At 48.0% G+C, this 20,915-nt stretch overlaps 1 protein-coding gene across 1 annotated transcript in view; it reads left to right on the top strand.

Annotated features, from left to right (window-relative positions):
- Positions 1–9: 9 nt before the first annotated feature.
- fer1l4 (fer-1 like family member 4) overlaps positions 10–20,915 on the top strand; it is a 31,365-nt gene continuing 10,459 nt past the window's right edge. The window contains exons 1-37 of the mRNA XM_030365999.1: positions 10–304; positions 1,363–1,418; positions 2,400–2,488; positions 2,724–2,823; positions 3,023–3,114; positions 3,297–3,341; positions 3,659–3,808; positions 4,270–4,330; positions 4,788–4,919; positions 5,173–5,235; positions 5,794–5,878; positions 7,021–7,183; positions 8,056–8,236; positions 8,818–9,004; positions 9,110–9,189; positions 9,424–9,546; positions 9,798–9,867; positions 10,167–10,264; positions 10,601–10,709; positions 11,028–11,304; positions 11,919–12,051; positions 12,335–12,435; positions 12,990–13,077; positions 13,456–13,572; positions 13,696–13,848; positions 14,035–14,230; positions 15,183–15,307; positions 15,679–15,813; positions 16,079–16,252; positions 17,025–17,129; positions 17,356–17,517; positions 17,869–18,043; positions 18,498–18,610; positions 19,071–19,187; positions 19,605–19,644; positions 19,745–19,845; positions 20,510–20,641. Coding sequence (XP_030221859.1) covers positions 226–304; positions 1,363–1,418; positions 2,400–2,488; positions 2,724–2,823; positions 3,023–3,114; positions 3,297–3,341; positions 3,659–3,808; positions 4,270–4,330; positions 4,788–4,919; positions 5,173–5,235; positions 5,794–5,878; positions 7,021–7,183; positions 8,056–8,236; positions 8,818–9,004; positions 9,110–9,189; positions 9,424–9,546; positions 9,798–9,867; positions 10,167–10,264; positions 10,601–10,709; positions 11,028–11,304; positions 11,919–12,051; positions 12,335–12,435; positions 12,990–13,077; positions 13,456–13,572; positions 13,696–13,848; positions 14,035–14,230; positions 15,183–15,307; positions 15,679–15,813; positions 16,079–16,252; positions 17,025–17,129; positions 17,356–17,517; positions 17,869–18,043; positions 18,498–18,610; positions 19,071–19,187; positions 19,605–19,644; positions 19,745–19,845; positions 20,510–20,641 — 4,407 coding nt within the window. The 5' untranslated portion in view covers positions 10–225. The remainder of the gene's footprint in view (positions 305–1,362; positions 1,419–2,399; positions 2,489–2,723; positions 2,824–3,022; positions 3,115–3,296; positions 3,342–3,658; positions 3,809–4,269; positions 4,331–4,787; positions 4,920–5,172; positions 5,236–5,793; positions 5,879–7,020; positions 7,184–8,055; positions 8,237–8,817; positions 9,005–9,109; positions 9,190–9,423; positions 9,547–9,797; positions 9,868–10,166; positions 10,265–10,600; positions 10,710–11,027; positions 11,305–11,918; positions 12,052–12,334; positions 12,436–12,989; positions 13,078–13,455; positions 13,573–13,695; positions 13,849–14,034; positions 14,231–15,182; positions 15,308–15,678; positions 15,814–16,078; positions 16,253–17,024; positions 17,130–17,355; positions 17,518–17,868; positions 18,044–18,497; positions 18,611–19,070; positions 19,188–19,604; positions 19,645–19,744; positions 19,846–20,509; positions 20,642–20,915) is intronic.

Raw genomic sequence — 20,915 nt, 5'->3', positions numbered from 1 at the left:
CAGCACACAGCCGCCCTGCCTGCGGCCGTTTGCTCAGCAGACAGAAGAACAGCAACAGCAGAAACAAGCTCACCTTCTGAGCATGATGTCCGGACAGGGAGGAGGCTAGGGTCAGGTCGTAGTTAGGGTCAGGTCCTAGGTTAAGGGCGTAGTTAGGGTCAGGTCCTAGGTTAAGGGCGTAGTAAGGGTCAGGTCGTAGTAAGGGTCGTAGGTCAGGTCGGAGTCATGTCCATCACAGTGAACCTGAAGAGGATTTCTAACCTCCCTGGACGATCGGACCGCAAGGTGGAGCTCACCTTCAGAGGTAATCCAACGGAATTGAGATATATATATATATGTATCTATTTATACATATAAAGGTATTATTATATACTTAGGCATGCGTATGTATTAGCTCTGTTTGGCTCAACACACATTTGATAAACCTGGTCGCAAAGCGAGACTTCCCTTAACCCGGCGCCTCAGTCCTGGTCTCTGTGACTCTATCGCTGTCTCTGTCTCTGTGACTATTGCTGTCTCTGTGACTCTTTCTCTGGGAGATTGTCTCTGTCTCTATGACTCTTTCTCTGTCTCTGTGCCTCTATCGCTGTGTCTCTGTGACTCTATCGCTGTCTCTGACTGTTTCTGTGACTCTGTCTCTGTGACTCTGTCTCTGTGACTCTCTCTGTCTCTATATCTCTGCTACTCTGTCTATGTGACTATCTCTGTGTCTCTGTCCCTCTGTCTCTGTGACTATCTCTGTCATTTCTATCGGTCACTCTCTGAAAGCCTTCTAACGTTTGATTTATCTGTTGGTTTAAGTTCTGCGAAGGACAAGAATAGCTTAGAAAGAATTGTGGAAGTTTGCTCTGAGATGCTTTGAGGCACACAGAGACTAGTGCGCTCTGGTGACTAATGGCTAGGGCGGTCAGAGAGCAAAGGAATTATCAGACCTTCTGACCACTTCTGTCAAGTGTATCACTTTGTGTTGTCTAGTGTATCCCTTTGTGTTGCCCAGTGATCTGTCTAGTGTATCCCTTTGTGTTGTCCAGTGATCTGTCTAGTGTATCCCTTTGTGCGGTCCAGTAAACTGTCTAGTGTATCCCTTTGTGTTGTCCAGTGATCTGTCTAGTGTATCCCTTTGTGTTGTCCAGTGATCTGTCGTATCCCTTTGTGTTGTCCAGTGATCTGTCTAGTGTATCCCTTTGTGTTGTCAAGTGAATTAATTGGTTAGATATGTCTAACTATAACTATATATATATGTTTATTTATAACTATATGTATAGTTATAGATAAATATGTATATATCTAACTATATATATAGTTGTATATAACTATATAATGTGTTGTATATAAAGTATAATGTGTAATGTGTGCCTCCAGGGTTCAGCCATAAGACGCGCGTCCTGCAGTGTGAGAATGTGGCCGTGTTCAACCAGGTGAGAGACGTTAGTTCACTGAGCTGCGGCCGCTGGTTTAGCTCATGATGTGAGTCCGGCTGGCTAAGTGGAGCAGAACGGGCGTGTCTGTGTGTTGAAGGTGTGCTGCGTATCGCTCCTTATCTATAATCTCTCATTAAAACCCTTCCAATCTAGACAAACGCAACAGTTTCATGTTGCATTCTCAGTGTGTGTGTGTGTGTGTGTGTGTGTGTGTGTGTGTGTGTGTGTGTGTGTGTGTGTGTATGTGTGTGTGTGTATGAGTGTGTGACTCATATGTCCATATGAATATGAGTCTCCAGAGACCAACACAAAGGGACTTGAACCCATGGCTTCTCCAGGTTGAGGGTTAGTCGGATCTCACCAGGTCTTTATTTTGAGAGCTCAATTACAACATTCAAATTCTACTCTTTCTGATGTTGGTAACCGTGGTCACAACCTTAGAGTGTGTGCTCTACTGTCAGTATTGACACAACAATCATGTGGTCACACTGATACACCAAGGTGTGTTGAAATCACTGCAAACTACCTGGACACGTGTGTGTGTGTGTGTGTGTGTGTGTGTGTGTGTGTGTGTGTGTAGTGTGTCATGTTTAGTATTTTTAAGTAAATATGATATGTGAATTATTAATGTGATGGTTTAGATCATAACTGTCTTATATAATGTTATTAAGGTGATGGATTATATCATCACTCTCTTCTATATTGTTATTAAGGTGATGGTTTAAATCATAAATATCTTGTTATTAATGTGATGGTTACTATCATAACTGTCCACTATGTTGTTATTAATGTGATGATTTGTATCATAACTGTCTCCTATGTTGTTATTAATGTTATGGTTTCTATCATAACTGTCTCCTATGTTGTGATTAATGTAATGATTTGTATCATAACTGTCCCCTATGCTATTTATGTGATGGCTGGTATCATAACGGTCTCATATATTGTTATTAACGTGCTGGTTCCCCTATGTTGCAGCACTTCCGCTGGCCGCATTACGGGAACATCATGAAGGACGAGGTCCTCTGCGTCAGTGTGTACAACATGAGCAAAGTATTCTCCAACAGGTAGCACATGCACGCACACATCCACACACACACACACACACACACACACACACACACACACACACACACACACACACACACACACACACACACACACACACACACACACACACACACACACACACACACACACACACACACACACACACACACACACACACACACGCACGCACACACACGCACGCATAGGTATCCTTGAGTTCTTATGAAACAACCCGTTGTGTGATTGTGATAGGCTGCTGGGTAAACTGGTCGTCAGTCTTCAACACGCTGTGCTGACCGGGCGGTTGTTACTACGGGAGCCACTCACAGACGTCAACTACAGTTTAACAGAAGTAAGACACACACACACACACACACACACACACACACACACACACACACACACACACACACACACACACACACACACACACACACACACACACACACACACACAAGAGCAGCTTAATATATGTATGTATCGTTGTGATCTATGTATTGTAGACCTTTGTGATCTATGTGCTCTAGATCTATGTGATTTATGTGCTGTAGATCTACGTGGAGCTGGAGCTGGTGTATAACCCTCTGCAGGGCGCGGCTGGGGGGTGGGACGGACAGGACTTCTTAAAGAGACAAGACAGCCAGTAAGTTCAACACCTGGTGTCCCTTGGGGTCCGGGGGTCCCAGTCCAGGGCCCTTGGGGCTGGGGTCCTGGGGGGTCCCAGTCCAGTGCCCTGGGTGGTCACTTGGGGTCACTGGGGACTAACGAGTTCGTTAGTGATGAGGTCATGATGCTCTTCTATGTTCTCCGTCTCCTCTCTTCCAGATCAAGTCTGGTCATCAGAAACCTCGGCTACGATGATCCTGAGAGGTAGATGATGCTGCTGGTGTGAAGGGTGGTGTAACAGGTGGTGTAACAAGATGTGTTGGTGGTGTAACAGGTGGTGTAATTGATGGTAGAACTGGTGGTGCAACAGGGGTTGTAACAGGATGTGCGGGGTGTAATAGGATGTGCGGGTGGTGTAACAGGTGGTGTATCAGAATGTACTTGTTGGTGTAACAGGTGGTGTAACAGGATTTACTGTTGGTATAACAGGTGGTGTAACAGAATGTGCGGGTGGTGTAACAGGATGTGTGGGTGGTATAACAGGTGGTGTAACAGGATGTGGTGTCATGGTTCTGTGTCAGTCAGTCCGATGCGGAGGCGTTGGAGAGAGAGACTCGCAGGATTGGTCGAGCGCTGGTCCGGACCGGAGACACTGAGGAAGACGACCAGGATGAAGACGATGAAATCACAGACATTGAAGCCTCCAATATCACACTGACTCCCCTGTTAAGGTACCTGTCTGTCTGCCCTGTGTTTGTCTCACTCAAAAGGGTACCTGTCTGTCTGCCCACTTACTAATGGGGTAACTGTCTGTCTATCTCACTAATAGGGTACCTGTCTGTCTGTCCTCTGTCTGTCTCACTAACAGGGTACCTGTCCGTCTGCCCTCTGTCTGTCTCACTAATAGGGTACCTGTCTGTCTGCCCTCTGTCTGTCTCACTAATGGGGTACCTGTCTGTCTGCCCTCTGTGTGTCTCACTAATGGGGTACCTGTCTGTCTGCCCTCTGTCTGTCTCTCTAATAGGGTACCTGTCTGTCTGTCCTCTGTCTGTCTCACTAACAGGGTACCTGTCTGTCTGTCCTCTGTCTGTCTCACTAATGGGGTACCTGTCTGTCTGCCCTCTGTCTGTCTCATTGATGAAGGCTAAAGTGACTAAAGTGTCTAATGACAGCAACTCCTGTGTTTGTGTAGTCGTTCCAGACCGCTGTCCCGACACGTGCTTGCCACCATCCCCCGGGTGCAGAGCTTCCAGGTGAGGTCACAGCCTCAGGGTGAGGTCAGAGGTGATGTCACAGCCTCAGGGTGAGGTCAGAGGTGAGGTCACAGCCTCAGGGGGAGGTCAGAGGTGAGGTCACAGCCTCAGGGGGAGGTCAGAGGTGAGGTCACAGCCTCAGGGGGAGGTCAGAGGTGAGGTCACAGCCTCAGGGGGAGGTCAGAGGTGATGTCACAGCCTCAGGGTGAGGTCAGAGGTGAGGTCACAGCCTCAGGGTGAGGTCAGAGGTGAGGTCACAGCCTCAGGGTGAGGTCAGAGGTGAGGTCACAGCCTCAGGGTGTGGTCACAGCATCAGGACACGGAGTATTAACTACTTAGAGGTACTACTTTAGGTTGGTCAGTTAGGATTAGTTAGTGTAAGGGATAGTTAGTTAGGACGAGCTAGTATGGATTAGTAAAGGTTAGTTCAGGTTTGTGTTCTTCTGCGTGGTTTCAGGTGAATATTAATATCTTGGAGGCCCAGAAGTTGGTCGGAGTGAATATCAACCCGGCGGTCTTCATCAGGGTGGGGAACCAGAAGAAACACACGTCCACCCAGAAGTCCACCAACTGCCCCTTCTACAACGAGGTGCAGTGACTAACCTACCCTATACTAACCCAATGTACACTAACCACTCAGACTAACATACTATAGACTAACCACCAAGACAAACCAACAGGTCTGCTCTACTAAGAGTAGAGCAGACCTGTGTGCAGAAGACACAGTAGAGTCTAGTGAAGCACATCCTCCCGGTCCGAGACCAACACACTGAACACTAGCCTAACCTAACCTAACCTGACCTAACCTAACCTAAACTACCCTCTCTCCTGCTCTCTTCCAGAACTTCATGTTTGAATTCCAGGAGACGGCGGACATCTTGTTTGATCAAGTCATTGAGATGAAGGTTTGTTTGTTCACTTTCCCAGTTAGTTAAGCAACCAAACCTTATATATAAAGGTTATTTAACTGCTAAACCTTCGATAATAAAGGTTAGTTTAGCTACTAAACCTTATATATAAAGGTTATGTAACCACTAAACCTTATTTATAAAGGTTGTTTAACTACTTAATCTTCTATAATAAAAGTTAGTTTAGCTACTAAATCTTCTACAATATAGGTTATTTAACTACTAAACTATATTTATAAAGGTTGTTGAACTACTTAATCTTCTATAATAAAAGTTAGTTTAGCTACTAAATCTTCTATAATATAGGTTAATTGAACTACTAAACCTTCTATAATAAAGGTTAGTTTAGCTACTAAACGTTCTATAATATAGGTTATTTGAGCTACTAAACCTACCCTAATAAAGGTTAGTTTAGCTACTAAACCTTCCATAATATAGGTTAGTTGAGCTACTAAACCTACTATAATAAAGGCTAGTTAAGCTACTAAACCTTCTATAAAAAAGGTTAGTTTGGTATTAGTTTAGTTCGACACAAGACGATGATGTTGTCTGTAGGTGTTCCACAGGCGGACGTTGGCGTTCCTAATGACCCATATCGGAACCTTTAAGATCGACATCGCCACCGTTTACAGTCAACCAGGTGATACTACTACACATTAATACTGCAGTAATAGATTCATACTAGTTATTAATACTGCAGTGTACTTCCGACCACCTAAAAGCTGCAGTAATAGATTCATACTAGGTATAAATACTGCAGTATTCTTTCAGAACACATAAATACTGCAGTAATAGATTCATACTAGGTGTTAATACTGCAGTAATAGATACATACTAGGTATTAATACTGCAGTGTTCCTTCAGAACACATTTATACTGCAGTACACTTCCAGAACACATTAATACTGCAGTAATAGATTCATACCAGGTATAAATACTGCAGTAAACTTCCAGACCACATTAATAGTGCAGTAATATAAACTTACTAGGTATTAATACTGCAGAACTAGATACATAATAGGTATTAATACTGCAGTATTCTTTCATACCACATTAATACTGCAGTACTAGATACATACTAGGTATTCATACTGCAGTAGTCTTAGAGACCACATTAATACTGCAGTACTAGATACATACTAGGTATTAATACTGCAGTAATAGATACATACTCAGTATTAATACTGCAGTAATATATATTTAGTAGGTATAAATACTGCAGTATTCTTTCAGACCACGTTAATACTGCAGTACTAGATACATACTAGGTATTAATACTGCAGTATTCTTTCAGACCATATTAATACTGCAGTATTAGATACATACTAGGTATTAATATGGCAGTATTCTTTCAGACCACGTTAATACTGCAGTACTAGATACATACTAGGTATTAATACTGCAGTATTCTTTCAGACCATATTAATACTGCAGTAATAGATACATCCTAGTTATTAATACTGCAGTAATCTTTCAGACCACTTAAATACTGCAGTAATAGATACATATTAGGTATTAATACTGCAGTATTCTTTCAGACCACTTAAATACTGCATTACTAGATACATACTAGGTATTAATACTGCAGTATTCTTTCAGACCATGTTAATACTGCTGTACTAGATACATAATAGGTATTAATACTGCAGTATTCTTTCAGACCACGTTAATTCTGCAGTATTAGATACATACTAGGTATTAATATGGCAGTATTCTTCCAGACCACGTTAATACTGCAGTACTAGATACATACTAGGTATTAATACTGCAGTATTCTTCCAGACCACGGGTTCTTCCAGAAGTGGGCGCCCCTTAGCGACCCCGGGGATACCCGGGCGGGGGTCAAAGGTTACGTGAAGGCCAGCCTCAGCGTGCTGATGAGGGGCGAGGCCCTGACCACGTCCAGTCTGCCCCCCGCCTCCGGAGTCAACCAGGACATCGACAAGTGAGGAGCAATGCATTCTGGGAGGATGGCCTGATGCACAGGGCTGGTGGTATCGGGGATTAGAAGAAGTTCCTGAAGAACCTGTTCTTCAGGAACCTGTTCTTCTCTGTTCTTCTCTGTTCTTCAGGAACCTGTTCTTCTCTGTTCTTCTCTGTTCCTCAGTAACCTATTTTTCTCTGTTCTTCAGGATCCTGTTCTTCTGTGTTCTTCTCTGTTCTTCAGGGAACTGTTCTTCTCTGTTCTTCTCTGTTCTTCAGGATCCTGTTCTTCTGTGTTCTTCTCTGTTCTTCTCTGTTCTTCAGGGAACTGTTCTTCTGTGTTCTTTTGTGTTCTTCTCTGTTCCTCAGGAACCTGTTCTTCTGTGTTCTTCAGGAACCTGTTCTTCTGTGTTCTTCAGGAACCTGTTCTCCTCTGTTCTTCAGGGAGCTGTTCTTCTGTGTTCTTCAGGAACCCGTTCTCCTCTGTTCTTCAGGGAGCTGTTCTTCTGTGTTCTTCAGGAACCTGTTCTCCTCTGTTCTTCAGGGAGCTGTTCTTCTGTGTTCTTCAGGAACCTGTTCTTCTGTGTTCTTCAGGAACCTGTTCTCCTCTGTTCTTCAGGAACCTGTTCTTCTGTGTTCTTCAGGAACCTGTTCTCCTCTGTTCTTCAGGGAGCTGTTCTTCTGTGTTCTTCAGGAACCTGTTCTCCTCTGTTCTTCAGGGAGCTGTTCTTCTGTGTTCTTCAGGAACCCGTTCTCCTCTGTTCTTCAGGGAGCTGTTCTTCTGTGTTCTTCAGGAACCTGTTCTCCTCTGTTCTTCAGGGAGCTGTTCTTCTGTGTTCTTCAGGAACCCGTTCTCCTCTGTTCTTCAGGGAACTGTTCTCCTCTGTTCTTCAGGAACCTGCTGCTCCCGAAGGGTCTGGGTGCGGAGCGGCCGTGGGCGCGGTTCACCGTCGGGGTCTACCGAGCGGAGGGTCTGCCCACAATGGAGGCCGGGATCTTGGCCAGCCTGTCCAAGGCCTCCGACCGGAAGGTCTTCATCAACCCCTACGTCCAGGTCGACTTCGCAGGGCAGCAGGTCTGTGGTCTGCTCCTTCTCCTTAGAGCAGGCACCGCTTTGAGGTGCCTGCTCTAAGGCCGGCTCAGACCTGAGACCCTTGGGGTCCCAGGTCCTAACAGGACCAGGGTGTCTGGGTCTCAGGTCCTAACAGGACCAGGGTGTCTGGGTCTCAGGTCCTAACAGGACCGGACTCTGGGATCTCAGGTCCTAACAGGACCGGACTCTCTGGGTCTCAGGTCCTAACAGGACCAGACTCCGGGGTCTCAGGTCCTAAAAGGACCAGGGTGTCTGGGTCTCAGGTTCTAACAGGACCAGACTCTTGGGTCTCAGGTCCTAACAGGACTGGACTCTCTGGTTCTCAGGTCCTAACAGGACCAGACTCTGCGGTCTCAGGTCCTAACAGGAACAGACTCTTTGGGTCTCAGGTCCTAACAGGAACGGACTCTCTGGGTCTTAGGTCCTAACAGGACCAGGGTGTCTGGGTGGTCTTGTTTTCACCCTGAACACCCTGAGTGTCCAGAGTGAGATGGTCTGATGGAGGCGATGGGACCAGAGGCTGACTGTCTGGACCGAGTGTGACGTCCCCCTCTGTGTGACAGGGGGAGACTTCGGTGGTGTCGTCCAGCAGCAGTCCGGTGTGGAACGAGCAGATCTCCTTCATAGAGCAGTTCCCCCCGCTGGCCCGTAGGATCCGGGTCCAGGTCCTCGACGACGCCGCCCTGGGCGATGTGGCCTTGGCCACCCACTTCCTGGACTTCGAGCAGATCTCAGACCCCACCAGGAACGGTATGAGTTCTAACCCCCCCCTGCTACACCTCCTCCTGTGATCAGGACCCCACCCGGTGGAGCCCCTCTGAGCACCACCCTCACCTCCAGAAGTTTGTGTCTCAGGGTTCAACGCCACCTTCGGCCCCGGCTGGGTCAACCTGTACGGGTCCCCGCAGAACTCCACGCTGGGGGACGTTCACCAGGTACACGCACACATATGCACACAGACGCAAGCACGCACGCACACACGCACGCATGCGCATGCACACAAGTACACCCACACACGTATATACGCACAAACACTTTATCATACAGTGATTAAAAGTTTCCTCTCTCCTCTCTCTGCTCCCATTGTTCTACCCTCCTCTCATCTCTCTTAACTACTCTCCCATCTGATCTCCTCTCCTCTCTCCTCTCTCCTCTCCCCTCTCCTCCAGGCGTTAAATGAGGGTCTGGGTGAAGGGATCTTCTACCGCGGGCGGATCCTATTGGCTCTTAATGTCACCGTCTACTCCTCCCCCTCTGGCGTCAACACGGAGACCGGCTCCGCCCTCGGCAAGGTACTGATAATGTCTTGGCTGTATCTCCATGACAACGTAGTGGCTCACAGTGTACATACACACCTATTAAGTTCCCTTCTCTCCTAGATTGACCCTGAGCCTGATCCTAGGTTGACCCTAGGTTGACCCTGAGCCTGATCCTAGTCTGACCCTAGGTTGACCCTGAGCCTGACCCTAGTCTGACCCTAGGTTGACCCTGAGCCTGATCCTAGGTTGACCCTAGTCTGACCCTGAGCTGTCTGCCTCTTCAGGTGAAAGGTGCGATGGGTAAGTTCATGACGACGAAGAAGAAGAAGAGTAAGAAGAGGGACAAGAAGGAAGGTCAGTTCCTCATGGGCACTGTGATTACTGGGATTACTTGGATTACTGGGCTCTCTGTGATTATGGGATGTCTGCCTCTGCTTGCACGCCATGCCCCCCCTCCAAGTGATCTGTGAAGTTACCCATTAGTCACCTCTAACCCTAACCCTAACCCCTAACCCTTAACCCCTAACCCCAGGCCTAACCATAAGCCTAACCCCTAACAAACCCACAGCTGATTGCTGTAGGATGCGTGGTGAGCCTGGAGGAGAGACCAGAATGTGATACAAACCTTCTCCTCCATTTTGTTTCTGTGTCAGGCTCTGCGGAGTCTAAACCAGCTGAGGAACCAGAAATTATTCTGGAAGTTCCTGAGGCCGTTACCGTGGAGACAGAGGAAGTCCATCCACTTCCAGAGGTTATCATTATTATACTGAACCTCTAATCCCAACTCCTGACCTCTAACAATAACTCCTGACCTCTAACTCCTGACCTCTGACCTCTTACCCTAACTCCTGACCTCTTACCCTAACTCCTGACCTCTTACCCTTATTCCTGACCTCTAACCCTAACTCCTGACCCCTAACCCTAACTCCTGACCTCTAACACTTAGTCCTGACCTCCAACAATAACTCCTGACCTCTAACTCCTGACCTCTGACCTCTAACCCTAACTCCTGAACTCTATCTCCTGATCTCTTACCTATCTCCGACCTTATCTCTGACCTTTACCTGATGCTCTTATCTGCTCTTAGGGCTTCCTGGGACCAGTCGAGGAGTTCTTGATGTTTGCTACACTCTTCGAGGTCACAAAGATGGACCCCTCTGTAGGAACCAGGCCGCTGACCTTTGAACTCTCCTTGGGTAGGCACACGACTGCACACGAGTAGATGTATTGGTTGACTTGGAGTGGAGGTTCGTTGTGATGTAACTAGTGACACTTCTAAGGTTATCTTCTGAGGTTGGTGTGACTGAAAGCGATACCTCTGGGTTATACGAGTGGATAAAGCCTTTGGGAGGTAGATATATAGCCCTGGATATAGATATATAGAACAATATAAATATAAAGAGCTTTGCAGATCTATAGAACTCTATAAAGAAATAGAGCTATATCGATCTATAGAGCTATAGAGCAGAGCAGATCCATTCAATTCATGAACTCAACCTGCTCGTTTTTTCCAGGGAATTGTGGGAAAATGGTTGAGATGAGAAAATCAAAGAAGGACCTGACAAGGAGCAGAGAGGACCTGATGAGGAGCAGAGAGAGCCTGGGGAGGAGCAGAGAGAGCCTGGGGAGGAGCAGAGAGAACCTGGGGAGGAGCAGAGAGGACCTGAATGAGGAGGCTCAGGGGCTGCTGGAGTCTGAGGAGGAGCTGGACAGAGAGGAGTCTCTGAACCCAGAACCACCAAACAGGAGCATCTCCGCCCCCATGAAGCCTCAGCCTACAGAATACGATAGGTAAGAGGCTAACTAACCAGCTAACCTACAGAGTATGGCAGGTAACTAGCTAACTAACCAGCTAACCTACAGAGTATGGCAGGTAACTAGCTAACTAACCAGCTAACCTACAGGGTAAGACAGGTAACTAGCTAACTAACCAGCAAACCTACAGATTACGACAGGTAACTAGCTAACTAACCAGCTAACCTACAGAGAATGACAGGTAACTAGCTAACTAACCAGCTAACCTACATAGTATGACAGGACACTATCTAACTAACCAGCTAACCTACAAAGTATTCCAGGTAACTAGCTAACTATCCAGCTAACCTACAGAGTAAGACTAACTCTTACCCTAATTAACCAGCTAACCTCAGGCTACAGAGTATGACAGCTAACTAGCTCACTAACCAGCTAACCTCAACCTACACAGTATGACAGGTAACTAGCTAACTAACCAGCTAACCTATAGAGTATGACAGGTAACTAGCTAACTAACCAGCTAACCTACAGTTGAAGATTCGTAACTAACCAATTAACCAGTCAACCTACAGTGTATGATAAATGCAAGCTACTGGGTACCAACATTTTGTATTATGTATAACTTGTCTGTCTGTCTGTCTGTCTGCCAGGTCCTACTGCTGTATCCCTCTGCAGCCCCCAGCAGTGAGGCTGAAGCCCTGTCTGTGGCTCTGGGCTCGCTGTGAGGACCACAGCTCCAGACTGTACCAGACCAACTGGCTGCACAAGATGGCCGCCAGACTGGTTCGAACAAACACACACACACACACGCGCGCGCACACGCACACGCACACACACAGACACACACACAGACAGACAGACAGACACGCTTGCATATATGAAAGGTGTGTGTGTCCAGCTCTCCTCATCTTCACTTCTCCTCTCTCCTCTCCTCTCCTCTCCTCTCCTCCCCTCTCCTCCCCTCCCCTCCCCTCTCCTCTCCTCCCTCCCCCTCCCCTCTCCTCTCCTCGCCTCTCCTCCCCTCCCCTCCCTCCCCCTCCCCTCCCCTCCCCTCTCCTCTCCCCAGGAGGTGGGTCTGGATGATGTTGATCTCCTCCTCAGGAGACCTCGGAGCAACGTGAAGGAGCGTCTTGTTGAAGTTCTCCTGGAGCTGGTCGCCTCCGTCAAGTAAGACTTTCTGTCCATCTCCTGTCCTCCCTCCCCTCTCCTCTTCCATACACAGACACACGCTCGCATATACCAATGGTGTGTGTCCACCTCTTCTCAACCTCCACTCTCCTCTCACCTCTCCTCCCCTGTCCTCTGTCCTCTCTCCTATCTCCTCATCTCCCCTACCCTCCTCTCCTCTCCTATATCCTCCTCTCCTCTCCTCCTCTCCTCTCCTATCTCCTCCTCTCCTCTCTCTTCTCCTCTCCTATCTCCTCCTCTCCTCTCCTCTCCTCCTCTCCTCTCTCTTCTCCTCTCCTCTCTCCTCCTCTCCTCCCTCCCTCTCCTCATCTGGTGACGCCCCATGGGAGATGATTGGCTGTAGAATATCCTTAACCTCTTCATCTATCTTTATCTATCTATCTATGTGTGTGTGTATGTCTGTCTGCATGTGTGTCTGCCTGTCTGTCTTCCTGTGTGTCTGTCTTTATGTCTGCCTGTCTGTCTGCCTGTCTGTCTGCCTGTCTGTCTGTCTGTCTGCCTGTCTGTGGGTCTGCCTCTCTGTCTCACTGCAGACAGTTCAGTGCCATGGCTGCTAAGAGGGTTCAGTCCCGACCCAACAACCTGGACCGCTGCAGGAAGGAGTTCATCAAGAAGAAGCTGGTAGGCCTGTCTGTCTGTCTTTCTGTCTGTCTGTCTGTCTGTCTGTCTGTCTGTCTGTCTGTCTGTCTGTCTGTCTGTCTGCCTGTCTGCCTGTCTGTCTGTCTGTCTGTCTGTCTGCCTGTCTGTTAGAGTACATACAGGCAAGGGAGCTTTGAAATGTGACTTACTGTGTGACTTGTATGTACTTGTGAACTGTGAATACGTCCGTTTGTCTGTCTGTCTGTCTGTCTGTCTGTCTGTCTGTCTGTCTGTCTGTCTGTCTGTCTGTCTGTCTGTCTGTCTGTCTGTCTGTCTGTCTGTCTGTCTGTCTGTCTGTCTGTCTGTCTGTCTGCCTGCCTTTCTTCCTGTCTGCCTGTCTGCCTGTCTGTCTGTCTGTAGATCCTGCTCGCCAGACAGGCTGTGAGAATAAAGAAGCGGGTCACCAGACGGACGGCTAAGCAGCGATTGGTTGACGCTCGGAAGATTCAGAAGAAGCTCCGCCTCCTAGCTAAAGAGGTCAGAGGTTATGGTGTCTGTCTGTCTGTCTGTCTGTCTGGCTGGCTGTCTGGCTGGCTGTCTGGCTGGCTGCAAGGGGTATCAGTAGTGATTTTGACGTGTCTCTATGGTTACTGTCCCCAGCCCCAGAGCACCCTCCCTGACGTGTTCCTATGGTTACTGAGTGGGAGGAAGCGATTGGCCTATGTACGCATCCCCGCCCATTCCATCCTCTTCTCATTGGTCGAGGAGCAGAGGGGGACGGACTGCGGCAAAGTCACCACGCTCTTCATGAAGGTAACCCCCCTGTTAACATAGATATCTAGATTTATGGATCTCTATATAAATATATATACAGAGAGTGACACACTTTATGTACATGTTCAGTCGACATATATCTTTTTATGTGTGTGTGTGCGTGCCTACGTGTGTTTGCGTGTGTGCATGTGTGACGGGTCTACGCGTGTGTGTGTGCGTGTGCAGACGCCAGGCTGCGCCGTAGGACAGGTGTTTGCTAAGCTGGAGGTGTACCTGTGGCTCGGTCCCACCAAGTACAGCAAGGAGGCGCTCAACTCCCTGCCGGAGGACTTCCTGCCCGTCTATGAGGAGCAGGAGGAGCAGGAAGGGGAGGGGCAGGCGGAGCAGAGGAGGGCGATGCCCGTCAGTCTGTCCTGTCAGGGTGAGAGAGACAGAACTGCTGGGATACCACGGAGATACTGTCCCTAGACCAGACACAACGCAGGGACACAACTCCTACACGCAAGACAACACAGAGAGACACAACACAGAGCCACAACTCCTACCCACAAGAGAACACAGACACACTGCTGCTAGACGCTGAGAGAAATAATATTAATGTCAACCTTCCGGACAGCAGACCACTTCTGCAGAGACGAGGAGAGCTGCTCAGTCTGAGTTACGCCCTTAGATATCAGTCCTTAGATATCAGTCCTTAGATATCAGCCCTTAGATATCAGCCCTTAGGCCACGTTAATACATAGCAGGGTAATTAGAGGAACTAATATTTCCCCCCCTCCGTTTTCCAAAATAACATTGTGCACACAACATCGTTTTCAAAAAAGATTCCATTTACATCAACCCACATAAATACGCCGTCGAGCGCCATTATAACTATGCCAAACCTATGGGCGGCAGTGTAGGGAGAAGGATAAAGCCATGCTAGCCAATCAGAATCCTCAGAACGCCTAACCGGCTTTATCAGAAATCTCCCCTTTGGCCGGACTTTGTAGAAATAATCGCTTTCTGTGATAAAAACTGGGTTTTCGTGTCAATGAGAGGCCAAACCGCCTGGAAATATCTGCGTTTTCCCTTCGTGTAAACGGGACCTTAGATCTTAGCCCTTACAGTTTAGCCCTTAGATATCAGCCCTTTGATCTCAGCCCTTCAAGCTTTGGCCTTAGATCTCAGCCCTTAGACATCATAGCTTAGCCCTGAGATCTCATCCCTTAGATATCAGCCCTTATAATTTAACCCTCCGAGCTTAGCCCTTAGATAATCCCCTGGGGCTGATGTGTGACTCTCAGTCAGTACTATACTGGTACTGTTCATGTTAAGCCGTAGTGGTAGTAATGTGTAATAGTCATACTATTTATTGGTAATATCCCCCCCAGACAGCAGATACTTCCAGCTGAGGTGTCATCTCTACCAGGGGCGTGGCCTAATGGCTGCCGATGACAACGGCCTATCAGATCCCTTCGCTAGGGTGGTCTTTTCCACCCAGTGCCAGGTCACACGGGTAGGTTTGCGTCTGTGTGCGTGTGTGTGTGTGTATAATCCCACCAAGCTTCATGAATGTTTCTGAAGAGTTTTGTTTTATCGCTTTATTTATCACTTATTTTATGTTCTAGGTCCTTTCACTTAAAAACAGTACTTAGCACTGTGTAGTACCTTATCCTAACTATCTCTGTTGTCTACGGGGAATGGGATAACCTGGTGACTGTTGGTGCTTGGCACTTGGTTCTATGAACATCCTTACTGTACCGACAGAGATATATTGTTTTTTCTCTTTCTCCTGACAAATGGACTTATTGTAAGTTGCTTTGGATAAAAGCGTCTGCTGATCGCCCTGAATGAGAGGGTGAATGCCCACCCTGGTGTGTGTTACAGGTGGTCTCAGACACCCTGTCCCCGGCCTGGTGTGAGTGCTTGGTGTTTGACCGTGTTCTGCTGGAGGGCAGCAAGGAGGAGCTGGAGAGGGACCCCCCCCTCATCATCATCAGCATCTACGACTACGACACCATGGTAACGGACCTGAGAGCCCTCCAGGACTCCTCCCCTGCTGCAGAACTCTGGCTGACTCTGGGGTGTACTGTGTGTGTGTGTGTGTGTGGTGTGTGTGTGTCTCTGTGTGCGTCTCTGTGTGTGTGTGTTTGAGGGGGTCTCTGTGTGTGTATGTGGTGTGTGTGTGTGTGTGTGTGTGTGTGTGTGTGTGTGTGTGTGTGTGTGTATGTGTGTGTGTGTGTGTGTGTGTGTGTGTGTGTGTGTGTGTGTGTGTGTGTGTGAGCAGGGCAGTCCCGAGCCCTTGGGCAGGGCGTTTGCTGTGCCCCAGCTGCAGTTCGTGGAGTGGCCCTACCAGAAGCCCTGCCTCCGATTCTATGACATCACTCGGGGAAAGTCCTCCGCTGGCGAGCTATTGGCTGCCTTCGAGATGATAGAGCTGGACTACTCTGGCTTTGGAGAGGTACTACTATAATAGTACTACTGCTATACTACTACTACAATACTACTCTGCTATAGTACTACCTCAAGAGCTTGACTAGTCTGGCTTTGGAGAGGTACTACTACAGGTCAACTATACTACTGCTATAACTACTACTATACTACTACAATACGTATATACTACTACTACTTATACTACTGTGTGTGTTATAGCTGCATATATGTAGCTATATGTGTATATATATATATATATTTGGGAGTTCAACATTTTTTGAATCGCATAGTATTGGTGGGTTAACTCACGATTAATCGCATATTTTTAATTCCATTCCATTTTAATTTAAATGAGATTATCAAACGGAATGGCACATTATCATTCATACCAAATGTACTTAATAAGCAAAAACTAGACCAAGTGATCTTGAGGGAGTTTTATTGACTCTCTCAGTGTCGGTTGAATAGGAAATGTGAACACCACAGATTTGGGAATTGTAAACAGGCAGTTACTTACTACAATGGTAATCAGGCAGTAAAAAAAGAGAATGTGCATTAATGCGTACATTTTTATTAATCGAATTAAAGCAAGATCCGTTAACGTGTTATTACCGCGTTTTAACAGCCCTAATATATATATATATAATAATGTGTGAAATGTGTTTGTGTGTGTGTGTGTCATTTCTGTAATGTGTGTGTGTGTGTGTGACGTGTCCGTGACGTGTGTTTGTGTTTTTGTAATGTGTGTGCCTGTGTGTGTGTCTGTGTGTGTGTGTGTTTGTGTGTGTGTGTGTGTGTAGCCGTGTCTCCCCAGCTCAGTGGAGCCTCAGGAGGTTCCGTTTGTTTCCGATCGCTTCGTGATCCCAGAGGAAATCCAACCGAAGCTGACCACCTTCAGGATAGAGGTACATACACACACACACACACACACATTACATTACATTACATTACAGACACACACACACACACACACACACACACACACACAAACACACATACACACACACACACACACACACACACACACACACACACACACACACACACACACACACACACACACACACACACACACACACACACACACATATTTACTGTGTATTTACTGTGTGTATTCCGTGTCCCTTCCAGGTGCTGTTCTGGGGCCTGCGCGAGCTGCGGCGGGTGCAGCTGTTCGAGGTGGAGCGCCCCCTCGTGAGGGTGGAGTGTGGAGGCAAGCAGCTGGAGTCGGAGGAGATGCTGAGCTACAAGGGGCACCCCAACTTCAAGGACCTGGTCCGCTACTTCGACGTGGTGAGACCCTTACTACTACTATAACTAATACTACTACTATAACTAGTAGTAGTACAACTGGTCCACTACTTCGATGTGATGAGATTCTAACTAGTACTATAACTAGTACTAGTACTACTGGTCCGCTACTTCGATGTGATGAGATTCTAACTAGTACTATAACTAGTACTAGTACTACTGGTCCGCTACTTCGACGTGGGGAGACCATAACTAGTACCATAACTAGCACTAGTACTACTGATGTGGTACCTTGGTAAGACGTAGGGATGCTCATATTATACTCGTGTAGTACGTGTAGTGCTCCCAGTGTAGTACTGAGTCTGAGTGACTCCGGGGGGATGTCTCCAACAGGAGCTGCCCGAGCAGCCCAACCTCCACCCTCCGCTGACGGTGTTCGTGGTGGAGCAGCGGGCCTTCGGGAGCGTGGCCCTGGTGGGCACCCACCAGGTGCCCAGCCTCATGGCCTTCACCCCCCCGGAGCTGGGCGACATGATGGAGGAGGAAGAGGAGGAGGAGCCTAAACCAGGTACCCCTCCAATCACGCGCCGGCAGGCTGAAGGCCGCTGTGTGGGTTCTGTGCTGACAGCTCCTCTCATCAGCCTCCTCTCTCCTTCCTCCTCTCCTCTCTTTCCTCCTCCCCACTCCTTCCTCCTCCCCTTCCTCCTCCCCTCTCCTTCCTCCTCCTCTCCCCTTCCTCCTCCCCTCTCCTTCCTCCTCCCCTCCCCTCCCCTTCCTCCTCCCCTCTCCTTCCTCCTCCCCTCCCCTTCCTCCTCCCCTCCCCTTCCTCCTCCCCTCTCCTTCCTCCTCCCCTCCCCTACCTCCTCCCCTACCTCCTCCCCTTCCTCCTCCCCTCTCCTTCCTCCTCCTCTCTCCTTCCTCCTCCCCTCCCCTACCTCCTCCCCTCCCCTCCCCTTCCTCCTCCCCTCCCCTACCTCCTCCCCTCTCCTTCCTCCTCCCCTCTCCTTCCCCTCCCCCTGCAGTGACCAGGAGCCCTGGGAAGGTCAAAGCTCTGACCACCGTGAAGAAGATGAACCTCATGGGGCTGTCAATTAAACAGTCCAAGATACCCAGCATGCCCCTGAGCATCATAATGGTATGGAACCCTGGCCTGAGCCTCCACCTCCTGACTCCTCTCCTGACTCCTCTCCCGACTCCTCTCGACTCCTCTATTGACTCCTCTCCTGACTCCTCTCCTGACTCCTTTCTTGACTCCTCTCCTGACTCCTCTCCTGACTCCTCTCCTGACTCCTCTCCTGACTCCTTTCTTGACTCCTCTCCTGACTCCTCTCCTGACTCCTCTCCTGACTCCTCTCCTGACTCCTTTCTTGACTCCTCTCCTGACTCCTCTCCTGACTCCTTTCTTGACTCCTCTCCTGACTCCTCTCCTGACTCCTCTCCTGACTCCTTTCTTGACTCCTCTCCTGACTCCTCTCCTGACTCCTCTCCTGACTCCTCTCCTGACTCCTCTCCTGACTCCTCTCCTGACTCCTTTCTTGACTCCTCTCCTGACTCCTCTCTTGACTCCTCTCCTGACTCCTCTCCTGACTCCTCAGAGTCAGCTCGGAAAGCTGACCAAGAAAGCGGAGGAGCTGGAGGAGGATTCCCCTGAGGAGGAGGAGCTGGATTGGTGGTCCAAGTACTACGCATCCCTCGATGAACTGGAGAGACAGGTTGGATCACCTAACCCATACAACCTTAACCCATATAACACCTAACCCCGCTAACCTTACCCCATATAACACCTAATCCATCCAACACCTAACCCATCTAACACCTAACTCATCTAACAACTAACCTTAACCCATATAACACCTAACCCATCTAACACCTAACCCTAACCCATTTTACACCTAACCCATCTAACGCATCCAACATCTAACCCATCAAATCTTAACCCATACAACACACCTAACCCATCTAACACTTAACCCTAACCCATTAACACCTAACCCTAACCATCTAAGCCTAACCCATCTAACACCTAACCCATCTAACAGCTAACCCTAACCCATCTAACAGCTAACCCAACTAACAGCTAACCCTAACCCTTCTAACACCTAACCCTAACCCTTGTTTTGTGTCCTCAGGCGGCCGAAGATCTGATGCTGGAGGAGCAGGCAGAATCAGGTGAGGTCAGGCAGAATCTGTGTGTTTACCAGTGTGTTTACCAGTGTGTTTACCAGTATGTTAACCAGTGTGTTAACCTGAACTCGTCCCTGTATTGCAGACATGGGCGCTCTGAACATGGACTCTATTGAAGACGAGGACGAGGTGGTGGTGGACATCGAACCCCCAAAACCAAAACGGAAGAAGATCGCCACCTTGAAGGTTAAACCTAGCCCCTAACATAATAACTAACCTGACGTAACTAACCCTGACATAACCAACCCTAACTTAACTAACCCCAACATATCTAACCCCGACGTAACTAACACTGACGTAACTAACCCTGACATAACTAACCCTAACATAAGTAACCCTGACGTAACTAACCCTAACGTAAATAACCCCCGACGTATCTAACCCCGACGTAACTAACCCCGACGTCACTAACCCCGACGTCACTAACCCCGACCTAACCAACCCCGACGTAACTAACCCCGACGTAACTAACCCCGATGTCACTAACCCCGACGTCACTAACCCCGACGTAACTAACCCTATCGTATCTAACCCTGACATAAATAACCCTGACCTAACTAACCCTGACATAATTAAGCCAAACCTAACTAACCCCGACATAACTAACCCCGACATAACTAACCCTAATGTAACTAATCCTGACGTAACTAAACCTGACATAACTGACCCTAACCCAACTAACCCTGACGTAACTAACAGGAAGTGATATCAGAGAGCACCCGGCTAACCTGTGAGCGTGTGGGTATCTTATAATGGGTCTCTATGCATGGTTATTGTATGCTAGTTGCAACATGGTTACTGCATGGTTACTGCATGGTTACTACATGGTGTTACCCTGTTGATGAACCAGGTGTATTCTGGGGATTTGGAGGCGGAGTTCCGCCAGTTCCAGGACTGGCTGAAGATCTTCCCTCTGCTCAAAGGAAAGGTTGACGATGATGATGACGAAGGTGAAGAAGAGCGGCTGATGGGAAAATACAAGGTAGGACGAAGTGTTGATGGATAGATGGCATGGTATGACTGGCATGTTCTAGAACGGTAAATGGTTTGTTCTAGAACATTAAGTGGTATGTTCTAGAACGGTAAATGGTTTGTTCTAGAACATTAAATGGTATGTTCTAGAACGGTAAATGGTTTGTTCTAGAACATTAAATGGTATGTTCTAGAACCATAAATGATATGTTCTAGGACAATAAATGGTATGTTCCAGGTTACTAAGGTTACATTTACAGTAAATGGTATGTTCTAGAACAATA

Source organism: Gadus morhua, chromosome 9 (genome assembly GCF_902167405.1).
Source record: "Gadus morhua chromosome 9, gadMor3.0, whole genome shotgun sequence".
Taxonomy (NCBI): Eukaryota; Metazoa; Chordata; class Actinopteri; order Gadiformes; family Gadidae; genus Gadus; species Gadus morhua.
Note: the sequence above shows the minus strand (reverse complement) of the source record. Positions and strands in the feature narration are given on the sequence as shown.